The 26167-nt window shown below is 35.1% G+C and overlaps 1 protein-coding gene across 6 annotated transcripts in view; it reads left to right on the top strand.

Annotated features, from left to right (window-relative positions):
- pou6f2 (POU class 6 homeobox 2) overlaps nt 1-26167 on the top strand; it is a 157139-nt gene that overhangs the window by 46781 nt on the left and 84191 nt on the right. For all 6 annotated transcript variants that reach the window (XM_048174776.1, XM_048174779.1, XM_048174777.1 and 3 more), the window contains 2 exons: nt 8521-8618; nt 20913-21135. In XM_048174776.1, the coding sequence (XP_048030733.1) occupies nt 8521-8618; nt 20913-21135 (321 nt within the window). The remainder of the gene's footprint in view (nt 1-8520; nt 8619-20912; nt 21136-26167) is intronic.

Genomic DNA, 26167 nt, shown 5'->3' with positions numbered 1-26167 from the left:
AAAAATGAAAATTGGGAAACTGAACAGTTCTCGGGCACCATTGACCTCCATAGTATTTTTTTTCCTACAATGGAAGTCAATGGTGCCCTAAAGCAGCCTGGTTTCAAACTTTCTTCAAAATATCTTCCTTTGTGTTCAACAGAAGAAGGAAATTAATACAGGTTTGGGACAACTTGAGAATGAGTAAATGATGACAGAATTTTCATTTTTGGGTGATCTATCCCTTTAAAGTGAGAATACTATCTCAACAGCTGTTTATGAGGACTATGGAGTCAAATTAATGCCTTAAAGTTTTACACAAAAATAAAGTTTTGCAAAACAAAAAAAAGAATTGAGCCATAAAAAAATGTTTTGCAAACAAAAATAAAGAATTGCAAAGGAAAAATACAGTTTTGAGCAGAAAAAAAGTTTTGCAAACAAAAATAATAAATTGCAAAACAAAATAACGTAGTGCAAAAATAAAAATATAATCAATTACAAAAATCAATGACAGCTGTAATCCTCTTTTATCTTTGCCACATATTTTTCATGCTCAAACCTACTAAATCATTTGCAACGCTCATTTTATTCTGCGTTTCAGTCAAGCGTGCGCTCACGATACCGGTTTTCCTTTGCGCTGCACTTTTCTGTGCGGTTCTCTTTATGGCACTGGTTTGACGTGGGGGTGGAATCAAGAAACGGGGGCACGCCCCCGCGAAACACGTCATTGGCAGGAGACGCAGATCGCAACAGAACAGATCAAGCATAGAGACAGAGCGCATTTATTATAATCTGAAAACCACGCCCACCGGGGGGAAAACAATCCAACCGTATCCAGGCTGCCTTCTTGTCTTTTCTGACTCATTACAAAAAACAGAACAATGCCTAAAAGGTGCTGTGTGACAAGGTGTACAGCTAACAAGCTAAAAAACCCAGAAATAAGTTTTTATAAGCTGTCGACCCCAAAAAACGAATGTTTAAGGACACAAAAGTGGATACAGGCAGTGAGACAGAGTGCAACGGGTCATATTACTATAAGAAATGCATTGGAGGGGGTCGTAATCGGCGACAACAAACCAACAAAAACAAACCATTCATTATTTTTAACCATGTCAAAGAATTATTTCACCTGTCGCCGATTACGTTCCCCTCCAATGCATTTCGCGGGGGCGTGCCCCCGTTTCTTGACTCCACCCCCACGTCAAAACAGTGCCATAAAGAGAACCGCACAGAAAAGTGCAGCGCAAAAGAAAACCGGTATCGTGAGTGCACGCTTGACTGAAATGTAGAATAAAATGAGCGTTGCAAATGATTTAGTAGGTTTGAGCATGAAAAATATGTGGCAAAGATAAAATAGGATTACAGCTGTCATTGATTTTTGTAATTGATTATATTTTTATTTTTGCACTACTTTATTTTATTTTGCAATTTATTATTTTTGTTTGCAAAACTTATTTTTTTCTGCTCAATACTTTATTTTTCCTTTGCAATTCTTTATTTTTGTTTGCAAAACATTTTTTTATTGCTCAATTCTTTTTTGTGTTTTGCAAAACTTTATTTTTGTGCAAAACTTTAAGGCATTAATTTGACTCCATAGAGGACTATTTATTAACAGCACTTTAAGTTAAGTTTTTAAAAATTCATGGTGTACACAGCAGTGTTAATTTCGTTAACAAAAACTATGACGAAAAATGTTCGTTGACAACCTTTTTTTCCATGACTAAGACGAGACGATGAGAGACAACACCAATTTCATTTAATGATAACGTGACTAAAACTAGCTACATGTGCAACATCGTTGACGAAAAAAGACGAGACTGAAATGTGGCTAAAAGACTAAACCCATGACCAAAATCACTCTTTTGAAATCACTTTTTGTTTTTGTCGAATAAAGCAGACAAAACATTACAGACTGTCTTTACGAGCAGTCACGCTTACGGTTGCCAGATTTCTAGAATTTAACCCCCATATCAGAGCTTTTCTGTTAAAAGAACACGTTTTACTTAATCTTTGATATCTGGCAACCCTACACACGAGCCCTCTCTGCACTGAAGCGCGGATTATCTGAAAACACAGACAAGTAAGCTAAAGTTCAGCGATCTTCATTTGAGATTTTCTACTTAAAGTGTCATTCAGTCAGTCTTGTTTACTGACTAAATCTGGGACCAAAGTGCAGGCTGACATCCAGCAGTGGTTCTCAAACTGACGCGAAAAGTGCCGTTCATTTTATTCTACTCCACCTTAAAATAACATGAAAACTGAACATGTATTTCTAGCAGGTAAAATGTTGTATATACACGACATTCAATCAAATTACCTCATCTTTCGCGGTCGAAACTGACTGCATCCACACTAGCCAGTATCGCGCTACATTAGTGCTGTTCTCGACAATATAACGTTACCTTTGTGAAAGTGGGGATTTAGCACTTACTAGCATGAAGAACAAAGACGCAGACTGCGTGTAGATTTAAGATTAAAACTCTTCGATACAAAAACATACCCTTCTGTGAGTTACTGTTTTTAATGTTGATCATATTATACCAGTAAGAATATTGCCCGAATATAATATAATATATAACTTCCCAAATATTGATTTTGTTCAACAAACAAAAGGGTAATATATGTACATTTTAAACAGTATTGTTTAAAGCTCTATTTTGCAACGAAAGCCACAGCAGAACTGCAGCACACAAGCTGTGTTTCGTGAACGAATCTGTGGCTTTGAACGAATCGTCAATGATTCAATGATCCATTCATAAATACTGCCGCTTGCTTTAATACTGAAAGAATGAATGACTCGATGATTCACTCATAAAAACACTGACTTCCCGCCACCTACTGCCGGTTTTAATGTAATATTTAAAAGTATCACTTCGTTTTTATCATCATTGCATTTTTTGCATTTTTTAAAAAAAATATTTAAGGCATTATTTATTTTGCAAAGGTATTAAAGGTCCTGTTCTTCGTGATCCCATGTTTCAAACTTTAGTTAGTGTGTAATGTTGTTGTTAGAGTATAAATAAAATCTGTAAAATTTTAAAGCTCAAAGTTCAATGCCAAGCGAGATATTTTATTTAACAGAAGTCGCCTACATCAAACGGCCAGTTTGGACTACATCCCTCTACTTCCTTCTTTAATGACGTCACTAAAACAGTTTTTTGACTAACCTCCGCCCACAGGAATACACAAAAAAAGGGGGCGTGGTCTTGTTGCGCTCCCACGGAGAAGAGCAAGAGTTGCTTTTGTAGAGTGTGTTTGTCGCCATGTCGTCGAAACGCTGTTATTTTCATCCCGCAGTCCAATCACCTTTGTTTGGTCTTCCCAGGGACGCTGTACTTAGAGATCAATGGTTACAATTTATGTTTAACTCGGTTCCCGAAAATTATAATCCACATGTAAAACTATGTGCAGCACTTTCCGGGCAAGGTGCGCTAAGTTGCTGTCGAATCACAACACAGGAACCGCTGGCACAATCAGAGCTCGTTACGTATTTCTGAAGGAGGGACTTCATAGAACAAGAAAGTCATTGCCAGTTTTTATGACAGAGGAAACAGCGGTATACAGATAAGTAAATTATGTGAAAAATACTGTGTTTTTTTACACGTGAAACATGAACACATGTTGTATTGCACACTATAAACACAATCAAAGCTTCAAAAAACCACAAAAAACGGGACCTTTAATAAAGGTAAAAAAAAAAAAACGATTTAAGAAGGCAAATATTGTCCCTTAATGGAAATGTATAACTGCAGTCTAAGTGGAAAAGAGAGGGTACGCAGAAGGATGTACAACACTCTAGAAAGTTTGAGAACCACTGAAAGAGAATATGAACAATTGCACAAGTGCTACTGCTGCTATAAGTGCAATGTCATTACAGTCTCTTACCTTGATTCAAATTTGTCTAAAGAGAAAAATTATGACTATTTTGTCTAAATACTACATATAAAGTAGCTATCAAAATTAATGTTGTTAACTGTAGTTTGACTAAAAGTAATGACTAAGACTTGACAAAAAATGTCAAGACTTTTCGTCGACTAAAACTAGACTAAAATATGAAAGACTAAAATGACTAAAATGTGACTAAGACTAAGGAACATTTTCGTCTGAAGATAAAGACTAAGACTAAATCAAAAATGGCTGCCAAAATTAACACTGGTCCACATAACATCTCATAAGACCATTCACAGGTCTTTTTCTCACTCTTGTGTTAAGGACGTTTTTATAAGAAATAATAAAAAAAAAAAGTTGATCTCTGACCTCTTGGAGTCTTAGCCACTTTATCAGAGCTGGCACATCCAGAGTCACTAGGTGAGGTTTCCCTTCTCTTACTGTCGGTCTGGGTCTCTGTTGTGTTTAACCTACTATAGATAGGACTACACTGAGGAGATTACAAATGAGACACTGTCTGACCATCTCAGAGAAACACGGCCTGTTAGTGCACGTTGCCTGCTGTGTAGGAGGATGGGCAAATGTTTGAAAATATGCTCAATTATCAATACCTTTATAAATTAGTGAGCGAGGTTGAGTATCCATAATGGTCTTTGGCGGTTTGATAAGTGGTTTCTTTGGGATGCCGTGTGCTGTAAGTCTGTCAACCTTGAGAAGCATGTATGCGTATTCTTTTGGACTCGTTGTGTGCGAGTTTATCGAAATACCCTCAGGCTTTTAAACTCAAACAATAACTAGTACTAGCAGTTTGGCTGCTAGTACATGGCATTTAGTTTGGTTGAGGGAAGGGATACTTCCCAGGAAAATTTCTTCTCAGCTAGAGTGTATATCAGTACTTTAGACGTAAGATATCCTCAGCGCTCAAAGGGTAATCCACTTAAGGCACAGGCTGTTTTAATAAACAGGTCATAAGAACAATGGGATTGGGTAATGGGAGTGAATCGCTGTTGATAATCCCCAGACACCCCATCACTCCTCCTTCGGCTTTTTAATTTTGTTGCATGGAGGGGGAAAAAAACACACCGAAACCCCCCTGAGATGAGGGGCCTGTACATTTATTCATTATTGATCCCCCCTCTTTCGCAGCCCGTTCAACTAAAATGTGTTAACTTTACTATTATTTGCAAAGGGATCAAGCGTTCCCCACTCAACCAATGAAAGACACTGGTTCAATAGGCCACGCTTTGCTGCTTTACTTATAGACGCGATATATTATTCACAACTCGCCAAGTTACACCAAAAGCATCAATGCGTAAAGGAAGCATTATTTATATATGATATTGTCATGTGTTCTGTCAATGCGATGCTCCTCATCAATTATGCAGCAGAGCGACTCCTTTGATTAGACGCGGAATCGGCTTTGTTTTTGATTTTTGATATTGAGCTCGTGAACATATGATAATGGAATCTGACACAGGAGATTTTCCTCTGATGTTTGTCATTTGCCAAACTTTGAGACAAACGCATCTTCGCAGCATCATTAGTGCTGTCGCTCATCTGGAACATCAAATACATGACAAAAGATCACTGTGATAATATGTGATCATCCCACAATTACAAAAACATTGGTAATAATGCAAAACTTTTTTTATGTCATCTTCTTGCTTTATTAATCTTTTAATATATATTTCTGAAGGATCATGTGACACTGAAGACAATATTTAATATTTCATAATATTACTGTTTTTTACTGTATTTTACAGTATTTTTGATCAAATAAATGCAGCCTTGGTGAGCATAAGAGACTTCTTTCAAAAATAAACAAACAAAATCTTACAGACTTTTAAACAGCATATAAATTAATGTGAAAATGTAGCATGTAATTAAATATGAACAATATAGACATTATTAAACTGGTGCAGCATCACAGACATGACCGGACTGTATTGTTATTAATTATTTTTTTTTTTTAAATTAAAAATTAATTAAGTTAAATATATTTTATTTATTTTTTTAAATAATTTAATCCTTAATATTTTGTAATATATTTATATTAAAACTTTTTATATAATTTAGTTCCATTTTGTTATTTTAATTTGAAAAATTATTAATTTAAGCATCATAACATTAAAGTCACATCTTTCAGTCTGTTGTGTTTGATTGACTGACTGACTGACTGATTGATTGATTGATTGATTGACCGATTGACTGATTGATTGATTGATGTGTAATAATACTCAATGATCAAGCCTTACACAAAGAACACCATCCAACACAAGAACACTGTTTACTGTCATAGAAACAGTCCAAACTACATGATTTAATTTTTGAGTTATGACACATTTTGTATTGACTTTACTTCTCTGGCTCAATTTTCCTCGCAGGCAAGATTTATGTTTTTGCAGGCATTTGGAGGAAACCAGAACTAACTAATCATAAGCTTGTGGTGTATAAAAGCACACATCAGAACGGCTGACCGCTAACCAAACAACAGTGGGTTTAAGTATCCCTTAGGTGAGCGGTCATCAGCAGATGTTCTTTATAAGTGTGCTGCGTAGCTTGATTACAAACTCTTTTATTAGGTTTGATCAGTGTGTGTGTGTGTGTGTGTGTGTGTGTAAGATTAGGGCCAGGGAGACAGGTCTTTACCCTCCAGTGATCTCTGGAATAATGAGGATATGTTACCATGGTGATTCTCAGAGAAGCCTCTGTAAGCGAAGAACCATTTAAAATCAGTTGCTTTGTTTTTCTTTGGCCATCACTGCCTTCCTGTTCCTAGTTATTAAATGTACAAGAACCGCATGGAAATGTAGGAACAGACTCAGTACCTGTTAAAAATGTAGTAATGACAAAAGTTACAGCAAACTATTTTTTTTTGGTCAGTATTAGTTTTAATCTACTCAGTGTTTTGTGGTACAACTGTTGAAAGAAGGAAAGAAAGGAAAAAAGAGTAAGTAGAAAAAAGCAATAGGTTGGATTTGAGTAGAATCCGGCCTTGACCATGAACCAAAGGCAAAGCACCGCAAAAATAGATGATTAGCTATAGCAGACACCCTTTTAAAAAACAGCATTAACCCGCGAGACCTTACCTGATCATTTTCTGACTGGTTAAATAGACTTTGATCGCATGACATGAGCTCTATGAGTTAATTATACATGATAACATATTTGAATGATGCTTTATTCAAGTCACTATGATGAACTTTGAACTCTGATACCAGCCTAATGTCGACTCTTTAACATTGCTGAAAGAGGATCAACCAGCCAGATTCCATGAGCTATTGTATGTAAATAAATAATAAAAAAGATTAAATACTGTCTTCAAAAACAGCAAGCAACCTGATATAGGAGTACAGCAAAGCCTTTGAGTCAAGCAAATTATGCTTTATGCTAAAGCAAATTATGCTGTTTATATCGGCCTTGAATACACACAATTGAATCATGTTGAGACATCGGTTGAGTCATTTAGTCGTTCTATTTCTAATAAAAATAATAAAGGTTTAGAATGTATGGCTTAACAAATTAGTTGTTTCAAAGGCCACTCCTGGAATATATTTTAGTGTGTACTTTGTAATTGATATGTCAGAAGTTTCATATGCAGATGTTACACACAAATGCATGCATATACACGGTTAGTGAATGAGTCCCAATGTTCCAGTTAAAGGTGCCATCGAACGTTTTTTTACAAGATGTAATATAAGTCTAAGGTGTCCCCTGAATGTGTCTGTGAAGTTTCAGCTAAGCTTAATTTTTTTAACTGCCTATTTTGGGGCATCATTAACTATGCACCGATTCATGCTGCGGCCCCTTTAAATGCTCGCGCTCCCCGCCCACGGAGCTCGCGCTTGCCTTAAACAGCATAAACAAAGTTAACACAGCTAATATAACCTTCAAAATGGATCTTTACAAAGTGTTCATCATGCAACATGTCTACTCACGTAAGTATGGTATTTATTTGGATGTTTACATTTGATTCTGAATGAGTTTGATAGTATGCTCCGTGGCTAAAGCTAACATTACACACTGTTGGAGAGATTTATAAAGAATGAAGTTGTGTTTATGAATTATACAGACTGCAAGTGTTTAAAAATTAAAATAGCGACGGCTCTTGTCTCCGTGAATATAGTAATAAACAATGGTAACTTTAACCACATTTAACAGTACATTAGCAACATGCTAACGAAATCCAAAATATTGATAAAAACTACTGTATAATAGTATCTCAATAATACTAAAATAACACTGCAGGTGTGTAGTATCTGTGGTGAAGCGCAGTATCTCATGTCAGCCCTGTGTATGTGTGGGTGTTTAAATATGTGTATGTTGACACTGCAGAACTCAAGCATGTAAACTGATGTGTGGTTTGAGTCGCGGAATTAAGGATAAGCCGTGACGTGTATGTAACAGTGCTGGTGTGTGTTTAACAGAAAACACATGTTGTGCAGGCTCTTTTATTGGTAAAACGCTTTAGAGCAGCAGTTACAGAGCACCCTACTGAGGGCTCACTGCCGTCACAGCATGATACTGTCTCTGAGTGTTTGAATATGTGGTTATGGGAGGGGAAAATGGAGGAATTTATTGAAAAAGGATTTTATTCTTTAAGAATGAACAAATAAGTCTATCTTTTGCTCTCTCTCTCTCTGCCTATCTCAGGTGGTCGAGTTGGTTCAGTTCAGTCTGATGCTAGCAGCAGTCCCACAGAACATGGTCATATGGGTCAATCTCACCCCACGTACCCTCTAGGACCACAGGTGAGAACACACACTTTTTCCTCTCACACCATTACATTAATGTCAATGTGAAATGGCATTCGCATTCGATTTGATCAATTACCAATTGATTGGATCATGTAAAGTGGGTGTTACGTACTAGAATGGAGCCAGACTGATTGCGAGTTAGCATTACCCAAATGTTACTCCTCAACACTGGCCTGTTCGACTAACTAAAAGTAGTATTGCTACTAACTTAACATTTTTCAGTAGTGCAAAAGTAGCTCAGCTGCTTTTAAAACGATATACCTAGTGTAGTTACCAGCTACTACAAAAAATAGCTTAAGTAGTGTGGCAAAACCTGACATTAGTGTTCGACTGATAACTATCACTAAGGCTGAAATATCCGCTGATATTGGCATTGGCCAATAATTAGACCCAAGGGCGTAATTTCCACTGGGGACAGGGGGGACATGTCCCCCCCACTTTTCAAAATCCCGTTTGTGTCCCCCCCACTTTCAAACTAGTTTATGATTTTTTAACCGCACACCGTCATCGCCACGGAGGAGCAGAACACAGAGAGCCTGCCTGTGTCGATGCGCACGTCCGCGTCCAGGAACGTCGCGTGCACACTCTTATGAGGAGGTATCGCGGTTGCGGCACAGTCAGCGATGAAACGCCAGAAACAGCAACAGATGACTTTAATGTCGTCATGGATGAAATGAAAGAAGTTGGTTGATTCAGTAAATTAGCTCAGGTCAGGATAATCATATTTTCTTTCTACACCTGTTGATGTTAGCCTTGACTGAGCTAACGTTAACATACACTGTTGCTAGGTAACTTCTTATTTAGACTGTTAGCTAAATATTTAATGTATGAACATTGTGTGTAGCATAAAAACGAGTCCACTTTTCGGGTGACCAGACGTCCCCGTTTTCCGTTTTTTTGTGCTTCGTCCCCAACTAGAGCTGTCCCCGTTTTATAGCTCGTTCAAAATAACCCGCAAATACATTGCAAAAATGTAATACAGCATACAGCAGCCTGCTGGTTATCAGAGCAATCGTGTAGTGATTATATTCACCAACAGAGGGGGCTGTGCAGCCACACTGGTCACGCGCGCGCCGCTACTTCATGAAGACGATTTTTACCGTGGGACCACATAGCCTTGAGTAGTGGGTTTTGTTGTGAAAACCTGGCAACCCCGGCGCCACTATCCTCAGTTATCAAACATCGTTATCATTTTCAGCTTTCAGGTAGTAACATACTGATAATGTTAAATTAAAGTAATACTGTTACGTGTTTTATAACAGGCCCTCAACAGGGTGCGGGATTGTTTTGGACAATTTTAAACGTCCCCAGTCACAACGCAACGATTTCCACACACATCTTAACTATATCATGTGGTGAAGATGCACTCAAATATGAATAAATAAAAAAATAATAACAATAGGCTACTCTTGCAACTCACTATGCTTTTATGAGTCTAAAATGCAAAATAATGGTTAAAAATAGTTACAATTTTAAAAAGTTGTAATTTCTGTAGTCAAAAACGCTTGTGAAAATGGAAAATATTAAATTCAATAATAAATGTTAAAAATATTTGCTGTTTTATTTATCTCATATTTATGTTGTTTTATTCTGTAATGTGATTTTTCAAAATAGTTTAATAGTTTTTTGCAGCTAGGCATACTGGTTAGTTTTTTTTTGTTTTTTTTTGTTTTTTTTTGAGAATTGTATTAAAACCAGACCAAAAATCCTAATAATAAAATTTATAAAAAATATCCTAATAAAAAAATCATAATAATAATTAATGTAAAATCAATGTGGAACCCACAACAACTTAAAAATAAAAAATGTATTGTCCCCGTTTTTAAATTAATAGATAATAACCAGTGAGATTTCGGTGAAATTTTGACCATTAAAATAGGAAATGTCCCCGGTTTCCATTTTTCAGAAATCTGGCCACCTTTAAAACGCAACATTTTCTGTCAGCAGGGTTTTTCCTGCATAGAGAATTAAGAGGCGGCAGCCTCCATCATTCTGATAAGAGTGTTAATTTATAAGCAACCTACTTCAGTGTAATATGTTACCATATCATCAAGCTTAACACTGAGAATGTGAATAATTGTAATGGGATGATCAGGTTCAGATATCTAAATCAAAGAATATCATTGAGTGGTTGGCGGGTGGATGATTTATTTTTAACAGTGGATTCAGGTACAAGTCAATGCACAGACTTTTTCTTTGTTCAATTTGCACACTGAACATGGGTTGGAGCTCTTTATTTTGAACTCTCAAAGTTCACCAGATTAATGAATTTATAATGTACAAAATTTTCTTCCAGGGGGGCATACCCCCGGACCCCCCTAGAGGGTGTGTGCCCCCCCCACTTTTCAAACCAAAGTTACACCCTTGATTAGACCTATAAGATCTTTATTTTGACAGTGCTGAGAATGCCTTGCAGCGCCAGAGCACAGACCTAAAAAAGCTCCTATTCTTTTCTACATACGTTTACTCTGTTAGTTTAATGAATTATTAAGCAGAAGTATTAAACAAAGACAGTAAGCGCTACATGAAATTGTATTATAGCGTTTTATTACTATTATTAGTAATAAAAAGGAAAACGGTATAATACTCTCTCATATACTGTCGGCATTCAGCAAATACACATTTATATCATTTAAACAAGTCTTTGAATATCTAATAAATATTTAATCCCTCAACCTCACAAACTTCACAAATCCAGCTGTTAGCTGTTGGTGTCAGGATGAATTTGCAGGCACAATAAACCTCACAAGAATCGAAAATGGGCTACTTTCCCATAGACTGGAGACCAGACGTCTCTCGATCTGTCGTGATCTTTCTTGGCGCTCTGTGGCGTGACTGACACATCAGCGCACGTGAACCGAGCATCTCTTCCGCTTTACAGCACGAAATAAACATGAATGAAGGTATGATGAAAGATACAGTACAACTTACTGAAATCCGTATTATGTCACATTAATCGATCAATCAGTGTTTAGACTGCGGAAAAGCATCAATAAAACAGCTTGTAAAAATGTCACATTTATTGTCACATTTACATCAGAAAAGCCATTCAATGTCCAAAAACTCGTTAGTCAGCTACAAAAATGAACTTAAAGAGGAGCATTTTGATATATATCCACTGTGACTATAGGCTATTGCATATTTATTGTACTTAAAGGGATAGTTCACCCAAAAATGAAAATTCTGTTATCATTTACTCACCCTCATGTTGTTCCAAACCTGTGCAAATTTCTTTGTTCTGTTGAACACAAAAGAAGATATTTTGAAGAATGTGTTGAACTGAACAGTTTTGGGCCACCATTGACTTCCATAGTATTTTTTTTCCTACTATGGAAGTCAATTGTGCCCCAAAGCAGCCTGGTTACAAACTTTCTTCAAAATATCTTCCTTAGTGTTCAACAGAAGAAAGAAACTCAAACAGGTTTGGAACAACATGAGGGAGAGTAAATGATGACAGAATTTTTATTTTTGGGTGAACTATCCCTTTAACATGTGCTTCAATATTGAATGTATGAAACCGTTTTATGACAGCCACCATTTAAATGTTAGGCCGATATTAAAAACGAGTAGAAACATAGTTATGTCATTAAAAATTTATTATAACGTTTTTATAAAAATTTCATTATGTGTAATTTATATGTAAGTAGCTTACAAATCAATTCATTTTAACCTTTAATAATATAATGATGTACCAGCTGTGGTTCCCTGTATAGTTTATAGCATTATTTGAGAGATATTTTTTCTTTGAGGAAATTTGCAATGTGCTGGACCTGATAGGCCCCAAATTAATCAATATTGAATTGAAGGTAATCAAATTGAAATCAAATAGCAAGCTTCTGAATCAAAATCAAATCCAATTATGAAATTTGTGTCAGTGCACAGCCCTAGTGTCAATTAATGTTTTTTTTTTTATTTTTTAAAAAGATTTTTTTTTACTTGAAGCAAATGTTGTTTTTCCGCTTATTTTCTTGTCAGAATGCACCAGAATACTTAGTTTACATGTTAAAATCACAAAAAAAAAAAAAATAATTCATGGGACAGGATGCCCCCAGAACCCCCTACTGCTATTTACTTTGTAAACATGTCACCACCAATTTTTTCACCACTTTGGCGTTTGCAGGTACAAGTGTAGAACTTGTGTAGTCCTGGCATAGTATTGATATTTACTTGTTTGGCCTTAAAGGGATAGTTCACCCAAATTTTGTCAACATTTACCCTGTTTTTCCACACCTGCATACTGTAACTTTTTTTTCTCTTGATCAGAAAAGTTTTTTTAAATAGTGTATTTATATTCCATGCAGTTACAATAAATGGGGGGCCAAAGTTCTCAACTTTTAAAAAAGCACCCTAAAAGTATTAGTGCACATAACTGATGAAATTAATAAATGTATGTTGTTATTATTCACTGATTATTCTCTCTACTGAGTCAGTTAGTTGAATTTGAGAAATCAATTAAATCAATTCAGACTGGTTTTATGAGTCAGAATCAAACCAAATGATTAAAAAGAAACAAAGAAACAAAGAAACAAATTGGATATTGAACACACTTTAAAATGTCCATGAGAAAAGTAACAGTGAATAACATCTTTTAGTTTCTCAAACATATCTATTGAATGGCTTCTGAAAACTTATAGATGGTGCACAAGTCATATAAGCTACTTTCATGATGTTTTTGTCTTTTTTGATACTTGAAAAACCTCATTCCCATTCATTGAAATTGTATGGGGCGAAGCACAGATAACTTTTCACATTTTTTTTCTTCTGCAGAATAAAAAAAGGTATATATTTTTAGAATAACATGATGGTGATTTTTGTTGAACTATTCTTTTAAATGAAAAAAATAAAAGATAGAAGTCATTTTGAAGACTTTATGATGACTTCAGGGACCATACCATCCAACCCAACACCTAACCATTGTCCCAATAAAACAAATAGACACGCACATACTCACAGAAAATCAACTGTGGTCTTTTTAGAATGAGTAGAACAAACAAGCTCTTTCAAAAGATGGAGAATGATCATTGTCTGTTGCCATATCCAGCTCAACACACCACAGCGATGTCCAAGCCCTTGTCTTCTCATTCCCCTGAGCTCTGCCTTAATAGATGAACCCTGTCAGGACAGTCCCACAGAAACAAACACTTTTCAGCCACACTGCTCTCTCTCTGTGCCATGGCCAATTCCCTTGTTTCTGGATCAATATGTTTTGATGGATTCTCACTCTAGAGACGGATATTGTGTGCACTGCCATTACGGAACTGGATCAGTAAGAGGGCAGTTAGCCCTACATGGGTCCGACTCTTTCCTGTGCCTCTGGCTTCATTCGCACACACTGCTATCAGTCTGATTACGAGTAATCTTTCAGCATTTCCTCCGCTGAGCCGTTCCCTCCGTTCTTCTTATTAGAAAGAGGGATGAGATGTGGGAGGGGTAGAAAAAGGTAATTTAATCCCAAAAGCCAAATCAAGAATGTATGGCATGTTGCTTATGGGTCAAAGGTTCTTGGAAACTCATTCATTCAGTACTGATTCTATTAAATTAGTCTTTTTATTTCTCATGTTTTATCATGCCTTGGAAAGTTTAAAGTCAAAATTAACATTCCTTAACATTAACATAAGTCTTTTAACATTCCTTAAACATGTTCCTTGTCCTATTGTGTAAAATTAATCAAAGTGACTCGCTAAAACGACTGACGTCACCAAGCCCTCCAACACCCACTTTTCATGATTCGATTCAAGATCAAGTTCAGCTGAACGTTTTTTGAATGAATATCCAATTTAACTCGAAAATACAATACAATGTCATTTCAAATGCTGTTTCACTTCAACTTTAAATGTGCCCTAGATTCAAAAATTGAATTTACCTCGGCATAGTTAAATAACAAGAGTTCAGTACATGGAAATGACATACAGTGAGTCTCAGACTCCATTGTTTCCTCCTTCTTAAATAAATCTCATTTGTTTAAAAGACCAAATCTCAACATAACACCGACTGTTACGTAACAGTCAGGGTGTACGCCCCCAATTTTTGCATATGCCAGCCCATGTTCCCAACATTATGAAAGGCATTAGACAAGGGCAGCCAGTATTAACGTCTGGATCTGTGCAGAGCTGAATCAACAGACTAGGTAAGCAAGCAAGGACAATATCAAAAAATGGCAGATGGAGCAATAATAACTGACATGATTCATGACAACATGATATTTTTAGTGATATTTGTAAATTGTCTTTCTAAATGTTTCGTTAGCATGTTGCTAATGTACTGTTAAATGTGGTTAAAGTTACCATCGTTTCTTACTGTATTCACGGAGACAAGAGCCGTCGCTATTTTAATTTTTAAACACTTGCAGTCTGTATAATTCATAAACACAACTTCATTCTTTATAAATCTCTCCAACAGTGTAGCATTAGCCGTTAGCCACGGAGCATAGCCTCAAACTCATTCAGAATCAATGTAAACATCAAAATAAACACTGTACTTACGCGATTAGACATGCTGCATGACGAACACTTTGTAAAGATCCATTTTGAGGGTTATATTAGCTGTTTGAGGCAAGCGTGAGCTCTTGGGGCGTGGAGTACCAGATTTAAAGGGCCACACACCCTGAATCGGCTCATTTCTAATTATGCCCCAAAATAGGCAGTTAAAAAAATTAATTAAAAAAAATCTATGGGGTATTTTGAGCTGAAACTTCACAGACACATTCAGACTTATATTACATCTTTTTATACTTAGACTTATATTACATCTTTTTAAAAAAAGTTCTAGGGCACCTTTAATAATAAAGTATAATTCCAAACAAACAGAATAAAAAATGCACCAAAACACCAAACATCTATGTTAGAATATATGTTTAAGACAAAATTATACAGTAGCAAAAGAAACAAAATTTTACATAAAAAAAAAAAAAAAAAAAAAAAAAGCTTTAGTGTATGTAAATGGGCATTTAGGAGCAGCGATGTGGTAGCGTGACTTAAACATCCCAAGGGTATTTTGAGTGAGGAGTTGTTCAGCCATTTTAAAGTGTGTTTTGATCCTGGGGGATCCCATTTCACAGACACGCTGGGGTTCAGATCAGTTTGTCAACTGCCTTGTCGCTTAGAGAGAGGGCTGATGGGAAAACTGTGTGAGCCATTAGTGGATCTAACATGAAAAAAGAAAGAGAGAAGATCTGGTTTTCATGCTGAGTCAAGGAGTATATGGCCCTCTCATGATTCCTGACACAGGCATTCTGCTGGACACAACACAATAGTTTGTAATCCTTGGCAAAATCCCATGAAAATGGTAACAACTAAAGTTTTATTTTATCACAGTTAGATTCCTTGTATACAGGTGTTTTTGTGGATGCATGACGTCAGTTGTCATCATGTTCATACAGGTGTCCTATAAAGTATCCACAGTTGTAGTTCATCACATTGTCTATGAACATGTTCCACTGATGTTTGATGATTAGAAAAAAAGTTAAAAAAATATCTTCTTTTATTTTGAGAACTGTTTTAAGTACATAAATAAATAATTATTAAATAAAACAATTAATAAATGCAAGTTTTTCTATCAAGGAGATATTAATCTGTTCATTTCCATACTTCGGTGCAATCTCTTGCTTTTTCCATTTTCTCACTAAATGTGTGTTTTATGGTATTCGTATGACCTGCTTAAAATTAGGGGAATTGTGTAAAATTCTCAAACAATGTATTTACATTTTCAGGCACAAAATATAAACAACATTATTTTTATTACTGATTACTGAAAAAAAGCTATGAAAATCACCAGATACTAGCAGATGGAATATGATTTGTTATGAATATGAAACATGGATTTGCCTGATTTTTAAATGTTTTCATAAATATCTGACAATATTGACAAAAGTAGGGGCACAGCTGTAAAACCTTAAAGAGATATATTTTGATTAGTTTTTTTCTTAGTATTAATAATAAAATCTGTATGAAGTTATTAGGACAGGTAATTTTAAGTGTCGTGATTGATAATTTAGCATCTTCATTTCAATCAAATAAAGAGTACATGAAGAACATTCCAGTGATCACTGATTAATTTCAGTGCAAATGTTTGAAAATAAATGAATAAATAATGACAGGTAAATTTATGGGACATGTTCTGTACCAAGTCTTAAAAATCAGTGGTATGTAGTTGTGCAGAAAAAAATCCTTTCTACCAAAAAGCCTATGAATTAACATAAAGATATCCCCATATTATATAATCCTCTGGTTAACCAGCATCATATCAAATGGACTCTGTGTTCTATAAAGTTTGTCCTAAGCTCTAAGTTTATCCAGGGACCAGTTGCATAAACATAGTTGCTAACTTGAGATTGAGTCTTAAAGGGTTAGTTCACCCAAAAATGAAAATAATGTAATTTATTACTCTCCCTCATGCCGTTCCACACCCGTAAGTCCTTCGTTAATCTTCGGAACACAAATTAAGATATTTCTGTTGAAATCCGATGGCTCAGTGAGGCCTCCATAGCCAGCAATGACATTTCCTCTCTCAAGATCCATTAATGTGCTAAAAACATATTTACATCAGTTCATGTGAGTACAGTGGTTCAATATTAATATTATAAAGCGACAAGAATATTAATGGTACACCAAAAAAACAAAATAACGACTTTTTAGTGATGGCCGATTTCAAAACACTGCTTCAGGAAGCTTCGGAGTGTTATGATTCTTCTGTGTCGAATCATGATTCGGATCGCGTGTCAAACCACCAAACTGCTGAAATCACGTGACTTTGGCGTTCCGAACAGCTGATTCGACACGCTGATTCATAATTCTCCAAAGCTTCCTGAAACAATGTTTTGAAATCGGCCATCAAGATATGTCGTTATTTTTATTTTTTGGCGCACCAAAAATATTCTTGTCACTTTATAATATTAATATTGAACCATTGTACTCACATGAACTGATTTAAATATGTTTTTAGTACCTTTATGGATCTTGAGAGAGGAAATGTCATTGCTCCCTATGCAGGCCTCACGGAGCCATCGGATTTCAACAAAAATATCTTAATTTGCGTTCCAAAGATGAACGAAGGTCTAACGGGTGTGGAACGCCATGAGGGTGAGTAATAAATGACAGAATTTTCATTTTTGGGTGATCTAACCCTTTAAGAACTAGTCTGACCAACAAGCAGTTAATCACTCTTATTTTTCGGATTCAAATTAGACCAATCTACAGACAAATCTATAGACAAATGTCATCCTTTTAAATAATTCAGACAAAGCCACACTAAAATGGCTGCATTTTTAAAGATACAATTAACTACAGTCCTGAAATAAACATGTAAAATGTGGGTCTTGGAGGTTGTCTTTAATTTCACCCTTTGTTTATAGATTGAAGAACAATCTATCTGTGCCATAAATATTTTTTCTTAATCATTAAATTTATGGCAAAGCCTGATCTCAGTATACACTCTACTGTTCAAATGTTTTTCTTTTTTAAATGAAATAAAATGGCGAGAATAAGATACTTAATAAAAAAATATTCAGACCCCAGACTTTTGCACCGTATATTCTCAACTCTCAAGAATATGTCAACATATGGATTTCTAAACTGACTTATTCAAAAAGCAAAGATTTCAAGCATGGGCACAGAGGCAAACCAGACAATGGCATTCACTTTGAGATTGAGATGGGATGCTGGCAGACAATCTTTGATTTTGTGCCTCAAATAACCAACATCACACACACTTAAAACAGCAAGATTAAGCATGTCACACAGCTATGTCAGAAGAGTCTTTGTTGTCGTCCTTTGACTGGTTAATTGATTTTTTTTTTTTGCATTCTTTTTATGTCAATGTTTAAAGTGAATGAAATGACAAATTACATCTCTCAGTATGTTCTATAAGAAGGTTTTTTTTGTCTTTTTTGACATTCTTTTTGTCTGTATGTTTTTTTCCATTTAGATGGAGAAAGAATATTTAATACTATTGTTTTATGCTGATTACCAATGGATTTAATATGTTGTCGTAAATGAAATGTTAAAGCTTCGTCTTATCACACAGAGTCAAATGAATCAGTGAACCAATTTCAGTTTGAAAGTTTTCTGTAGATCCTCCCATAAGAATAGTTGCACTTCATATCTTTTATAGTCGTTCTATTCCATGATGTCATTCCTTTCTTTTTTTGTGTGTGTTTAAAAATTAGGAAAACTGCATCATGCCAGAAATTATGAAACTGCTTCAACTAGGAATGTTTTTGGCCTTCTAATTAACTTTAAAATCCTAAGATTAAAATGAATGTTGATCCAAACCTGTATAGCTTTCATTCATCTGTGGAGATCTAAAGAGTTAGAGAATACATTTATAAAACTGTTGTCAGTACACAAACTCATCACTGAGGAAACAATGCTTGAATAATCAGACTTAAATAGAGAAGTCCTCAGTAATACAGGTTGACTGTACAAGATCAAGCCAAAGAAACAGCAATAAATTACTAAATGGGAGTGATGATAATGTGGCCAATCTGTAAAAGTGAGAGAGAGTAAGAAAATTGCTGACATGCAGGAAGGAGCAGTAGCACCTTGTATCTCCATTTTTATTTTTCTCTTCATAAATCATTACCAATGGTCATCCTTTATGTCTGTCTGTGGGTTTTGCAAATATTTCTCCAATGAAAAATATTAAAAGCAACTTGTGACTAAAGCTCATAACTCCATTGGATCCTCAAACTGTCAGTAAAGTCTCATAAACCCACCTGTGCCTCAAAACACTATATATATATATATATATATATATATATATATATATATATATATATATATATATATATATATATATGTTTATGATTATGTTTATGTATTTAAGAGGAAAAGAGTCTAGCATTTGTTGTTGTGTCATATTTAATATTGTTTTAGCTAGCCTGTGCAAAACACTTCATCTTTTTTTTTTGGTGAAATAACAGAAAAAACTGACTGCCCACAAAGCTATAATAACCTGAGAAAACATAATGCGATGCACTTACTGCCCTAGATGCGGCCATTCTAATGACAGACAAAACACGTATGTCCGAAATACTCCGAAATTTCTCTGCTCAAACTACATATGTCCATATAAACTCTAATGCTGGTCCTGTTGAGCTTCCATATGAGCTTGATTTTGGTAAAATGTTAATAATATAATATTAACACATGCAAGTGTCTGACCTTGAAAGCCACAATATTAACTTTTACAACCCAGTTTAATTATTTGAGATATATATATATTACCCATTTCCTAAAGAGTAGCAGTTTTGGACATACAAGGTTTTTGCCCAAAAGCAACTATATATATATATATATATATATATATATATATATATATATATATATATATATACAAACTATATACACTATATAGTTTAAGCACCAAGCACCAAGGCTTAATTTATTTAATTAAAAATACAGTAAAAACAGTAATATTGTGAAAAATTATTACAATGTAAAATAACTGTTTTCTATTTGAATATATTTTACAAAGTAAATTATTCTTGTGTTGGCAAAGCTGAATTTTCAGCATCATTACTCCAGTCTTCATTGTCACATGATCCTTCAGAAATCATTCTAATATGATGATTAGTTCCTCAAGAAATATTTGTTATTATTATCAATGTTGAAAACAGTTGTGTACTTTTTTTTCAGGATTCCTTGATGAATAGAAAGTCATTTATCAAAACAGCATTTATCTAAAATACAAAGCTTTTGTAACATTTAATACTACCGTTCAAAACTTTGGGGTCAGTAAGAATTTTTATTTTTTTGAAAAGAAATGAAAGAAATTAATACTTTTATTCAGCAAGGATGCATTAAATCAATCAAAAGTGACAGTAAAGATGTTTATAATGTTACAAAAGATTAGATTTAAAATAAACACTGTTCTTTTGAACTTTCTATTCATCAAAGAATCCTGAAAAAAAAAATATTGTACACAATAAATGTTTCTTGAGCAGCAAATTGACATATTAGAATGATTTCTGAAGGATCATGTGACACTGAAGACTGGATTAATGATGCTGAAAATTCAGCTTTGCCAACACAAGAATAAATTACATTTTAAAATATTTTCAAATAGTCATTTTAAATTGTAATAATATTTCACAATATTACTGTTTTTACTGTATTTTTAATTAAGTAAATGCACCCTTGGTGAGCAGACGAAACTTCTTTTAAAAACATTAAAAATCTTACCGATCCCAAACTTTTGAGCGGTAGTGTATATATATATATATATATATATATATATTACAAAATATAAGTCATACATTGAACAACTTTCTGTTAAACTCCCCTCTTTCAGTCTCTACTAGTTGCTCAGCAGCTGGCGTCGGCGGTTAGTGGAGTGATGTCCGGTGGAGCTCCGGGTCTGAACCAACCCATTCTCATCCCCTTTAACGCTGGTGGGCATCTGGGTGGACAGCAGGGCCTGGTTCTCTCTCTGCCCACTGCTGCCAACATACAGGGCCTGGTGGCGGCCGCTGCTGCTGGTGGCATCATGACACTCCCCCTACAGAATCTGCAAGGTATGAGTACTTAATGAATTTTTTTTTTATTATTATTTATTTATTTATTGTTTTGTTTTACCATAAATTATTTAATTAATTAATTAACTATTTGTTTATTTACTTATTGAGATTTACATAAATAATGCTAACAGTCTATTTTAATTATTTTACTTTTGGTCATCAAATGCACATCCTATGCATATATTCTTTAGCTTTTTTGTTGTTTATTTATTTATTTTAGTCTATAAACTGAAAGAATAAACATGTAAAAGAATACCCAAGGGATAAAAAGTACCATCCAAACCTGTAAAGTCAAATTCAATGAGGGGATATCATGAAAAGGTTTTCTTGGTATACAGTCTTCTAATGTTTGTTGTGTTCTTAGAACTCATAAAAGTAGTGCCGTCTCAAAGTACCATCACCCCATCCAAACAGTACACGTTTAAGATATACCTGCAGAAAGTGCTCGAAAAAGGCAGAGGACAGGAGGATCAGAACGATATAGGCGGGGAAAGTAGTTCACATTCATTACAGGTCAGCGTTTTGCAATGAAGCGCAAAAGCACTTTAAGGCTCTTTCTTCTTTCAGTAGGAGTATTCACTAGCATGCTTGTGTCTTCTCCTCTTTACCTCTATCTCTCCCCGTCCTCTTTTCTTCCGTCCGCACGTCCATACTTCTCCTCGCCTTTTAAACTTTAATGCACGAATGTTCTCTTTTGATCATAGTTGTAAATGGTTTTCATTTTAATGTTTAAAACATTGTCTCTTTTATACCATTAGATTGAGGGGTGGAAGGGGGAAACCGTCAGTCATAAATCTTAGATGAGGTACCTTCTCTAATGCCTGACTAAAAAATGATAGGTTATAAATTTGAGTGCATGTAAAATAGCACGTTTTCCTTTTTCGGACGAGGAGGAGGAGGCTGAAGATTAAAATAATGCACGGCAGGAAACAGGTTGTCCCAAAGAGATGGATGGATGGATGGATGGATGGATGACTAAAATAGTGGGATGGAGAAGAAGTCTCTAATGGACACAAACATGCATAAATAACAACACGCATCAGAGCGCGTCTAGGCTTTTAATAAATGCTCACATGGGCTAAATAAATATCTAAAATTTCCCAGAATCCCCTCAGTCACGATAATGTGCCTGTGGGGCCTGCTTCGCATTTTGAGGACTCTCTAAAATAGATACTAGAAAGGGGTTCTTCGTTGCAGTCCATTAATTGTCTGTCTTAACTGGACATTTACTTTTTATGCTTGTTCGGTAACAATGTTGTGAATGAGTCCTTTTTTGTCTGAGATTTGTTTTTTCAAATGGTCATGAACAGTGGAGTCTTAAAGTCTGAGACTATATGGAAAATCTAGGATTCAAAATATTATTTAAACTTGGTGCAAATGATGTTTTAGTATTTTAGTACATTTTAGTAAAAAAATTATTTTGTCACAACATTTCATTGATTTAACATTGACAAAAATTGACAAAAAAAAACCTTTTCAACCCCACTACCCTAAACACTTAAAGGGATAGTTCACTGACAAAAGATTCATGTTGTTCCAAATTTTTACGACTTCTGTGAAACATTTTGAAAAATGTCTCAGTGTTTTTCCTCACATTCAGGGTCCAGTGTTGTTTGGATCCCAACATTCTCTAAATGATCTACTATTTTGTTCTGCCAATGTAGGAATTTATACAGGTTTGGAACAACAGGAGGGTGAGTTAAAGGATTAGTCCACTTTTAAATAAACTTTTCCTTACTCACCCCCATGTCATCCAAGATGTCCATGTCTTTCTTTCTTCAGTCGAAAAGAAATTAAAGTTTTTGATGAAAACATTCCAGGATTTTTCTCCTTATAGTGGACTTCAATGGGCACCAAACAGTTGAAGGTCAAAATTAGTTTCACTGCAGCTTCAAATTGTTCAACACGATCCCAGATGAGAAATAAGGGTCTTATCTAGTGAAACCATCGCTCATTTTCTGAAAAAAATTGAAAATTATATAAGTTTTAACCTTAAATGCTCATCTTGAACTAGCTCTCTTCTCCTCTGTTAGAATTCTGGCAGTGTAGACACTGCTAAGTGTATTACTGCCCTCCACAGGTCAAAGTTTAAACTAATTTTTATATGCAATATGCTAGTTCAATAGTATGTAACAATTAGTTCAAACTTTGGCCTGTGGAGGGCAGTAATATACTTAGCAGTGTCTACACTGCCAGAATTCAAATAGAGGAGAAGAAGACAGCTAGTTCAAGATGAGCATTTAAGGTTAAAACTTATATAATTTTCAATTTTTTTCAGAAAATGAGCGATAGTTTCATTGGTAAGACCCTTATTTCTCATCTGGGATCGTGCTGAACAATTTGAAACTGCAGTGAAACTAATTATGACCTTCAACTGTTTGGTGCCCATTGAAGTCCACTATAAGGAGAAAAATCCTGGAATGTTTTCATCAAAAACCTTAATTTCTTTTCGACTGAAGAAAGAAAGACATGGACATCTTGGATGACATGGAGGTGAGTAAATTATCAGGAAAAGTTTATTTAAAAGTGGACTAATCCTTTAATTTTGGGGTGAACTGTCCCTTTAAATACTTCTTGCACTCAAATCATGAACATTGACATTGTGTTTATGTGTGGTGCAAATGCAAACAGAAAAGTCCTCGTCCTAAAAAAATACCCAGTGATAAACTAGCGTGAATTATTCTGACTAGGCCTCTCAGTTTTAGAATCAGAACCTGGGGGATTCTCCAAGGGCGTAGTGTCACGGGTGCCATGTGACATTAAATGATTTGACTGTGTCTGCTCTCCCTACAGCAAGTCACAGTGTCTCACAATCCCCCAATCCTATCCCATCACCCCCCACCCCCCACCCCCATTGATGGAAAGCTGCTGGCACAGCGCTTCTGCCAGACAGTCTTAGTTGAGCGGTGAGCTCAGCCCCCCAGGCCTGATTAATCACAAACTGCAGAGATCTAGACCTCAAGCACCAAAAAAGACACATAGATCAGTGTGCTTGTGTAGTATGTTCTAATTAACTCTAGATCAAACACTCGAAGGTGAAGCAGACAGGCCACTTTCATAAGTTGTAATAGAAAGTCACACTAATGAGGAGCAAATAAGATCTAATAGCTCATGTCATGGTGAGAATTCAATTAAAATTAGAGTTTATAAAAGTAAAAAGTCATTTATTAAGTCATTATCTTGATGCGTTGTGTCTATCAGAGCAAGATGACAATTATTTATGCATTATTGTATAACAGAAACGAAGCCCATAAAGTCCAGATGACATCCTCATCAGTGCGGTTACACATTCCTAAATAGGGATGGGAGTTGTAAAGAATGCAACACTTTACAATAAAGTTCAGTTAACTGCATTATTTAACATGAACTGACAATGAAAAATACTTCTAAAGCATTTACTGATCTTAGTTAAATGTTAATTCCAACCTTTACTAATATGTTATTAAAATCAAAAGTTGTGTCTGTTAATATTATTTAACGGAGCTAATGTAAACTAACAATGAACAGTTGAATTTTTTATTAACTAATGTTAACAAAGATTAGTAAATACTGTAACAAATGTGTTACTATGTTAACTAATTGAGGCTCATTGGAAAGTGTTACCTAAAGGATTCAGTGATTCCGGTTCTAATTCCTCTTTTAACAATTGTGGCTTCTTAAAGGTTCAAATAATGAATAATTAGGAAATAAATATTTGGCAGAAATACATTTTATGTATTTATTAGTTTATTTATTTGGCTATTTAGCAGGGTCAATGCACTTTTTTTTCTTTTTTTTTTGTAAATGTGGCAGAATTAGCCATTAACTATTTTTCATCACCCTAAAAATGAAAAATAATATTGAAACTACAAAATTATTAAAATTATTTTATGCAAAATATATGCAAAATAATAAAAAAAAAAACTTTTTAAACTGTTAATGCAAAAGGTATGTTTATATAGACTTTTCACACTTTTTAGAGGTGGTAATAATTGGCCTAAATAGCAATACTTAAAAAAATTATTTACTTTTATAAAATACTACTTTAGAATTACAGTGTTTTTGATTCATTAAAAAGAGCTGACACATCAGAGGCATCCAGTATTCTTTTAAAAACTGGAACTCCTTCTGAAAAAGATCATTATTGTAAACATCATTGTCTTCTTGTCTGCCATTGGTCGGTATATGGCCCCACCCACTTTTTGTTGGTATTTAGCTTATGAATAATTAACTTATAGTTGTGCATATTAAGATGGCATAAGAGGTTTTAAAGGTTAGTTCACCCAAAAATGAAATTTCTGGGTAACAGTTTAGTTTAGGGTCCAGTATTCACTAGTTTCAGTATTAACTAGTTGCTTATTAGTATGCATATTACTAGGATATTGGCTGTTTATTAGTACTTATAAAGCACATATTAATGACTTATTCTGCCTGACCATATTCTACATCCCGTAATCCTACCCAATACCTGAACTTCACAACTACCTTACTAACAATTATTAAGCAGTACTACTAACTATTTAATATTGACTAAAAGTCAATAGTTAGAATTGGACCCTAATCTAAAGTGTGACCAAATTCTGTCATCATTTACTCAAAGCTTCCAAACATGTATGACTTTCTGTGGAACATAAAAGAAGATAGTTTGAGAAATAAAAGGCAAAGGGACTCGTATAACTTCTAGAGCCCCTTATGACATCATAGCGCTCACCTTTTCCAAATTAGGAGATGGCCGCCTCACTGTGACCGTCCACGTGAGCGTGCCGAGCCGAAGGCTCAGTGGTCCGTGTGCACACCCGCCACTGCGTCTCTGCGCTGATGAATGGTCGTCACAGCGATGGGGCAGCTTCATGAAGTTCGGCACGGTCGTCTAAATAAAAGCCTGCGCTTGCGTTACTCCGCGCTCATTTTAAACCCTGGCGCCGCTGTAGCTTGTTATTTTGTCAGGAAGATTAATGTCTGGACATGTCAAGTAAAGAAAGTGAATTCCCTCTTGAACACTATGTGTACGATTCCAGCCGTAACTTGAATAGAATAAGAATCAGCCTCA

The sequence above is a fragment of the Megalobrama amblycephala genome, linkage group LG22 (genome assembly GCF_018812025.1).
Source record: "Megalobrama amblycephala isolate DHTTF-2021 linkage group LG22, ASM1881202v1, whole genome shotgun sequence".
In the NCBI taxonomy this organism is placed as follows: Eukaryota; Metazoa; Chordata; class Actinopteri; order Cypriniformes; family Xenocyprididae; genus Megalobrama; species Megalobrama amblycephala.
Note: the sequence above shows the minus strand (reverse complement) of the source record. Positions and strands in the feature narration are given on the sequence as shown.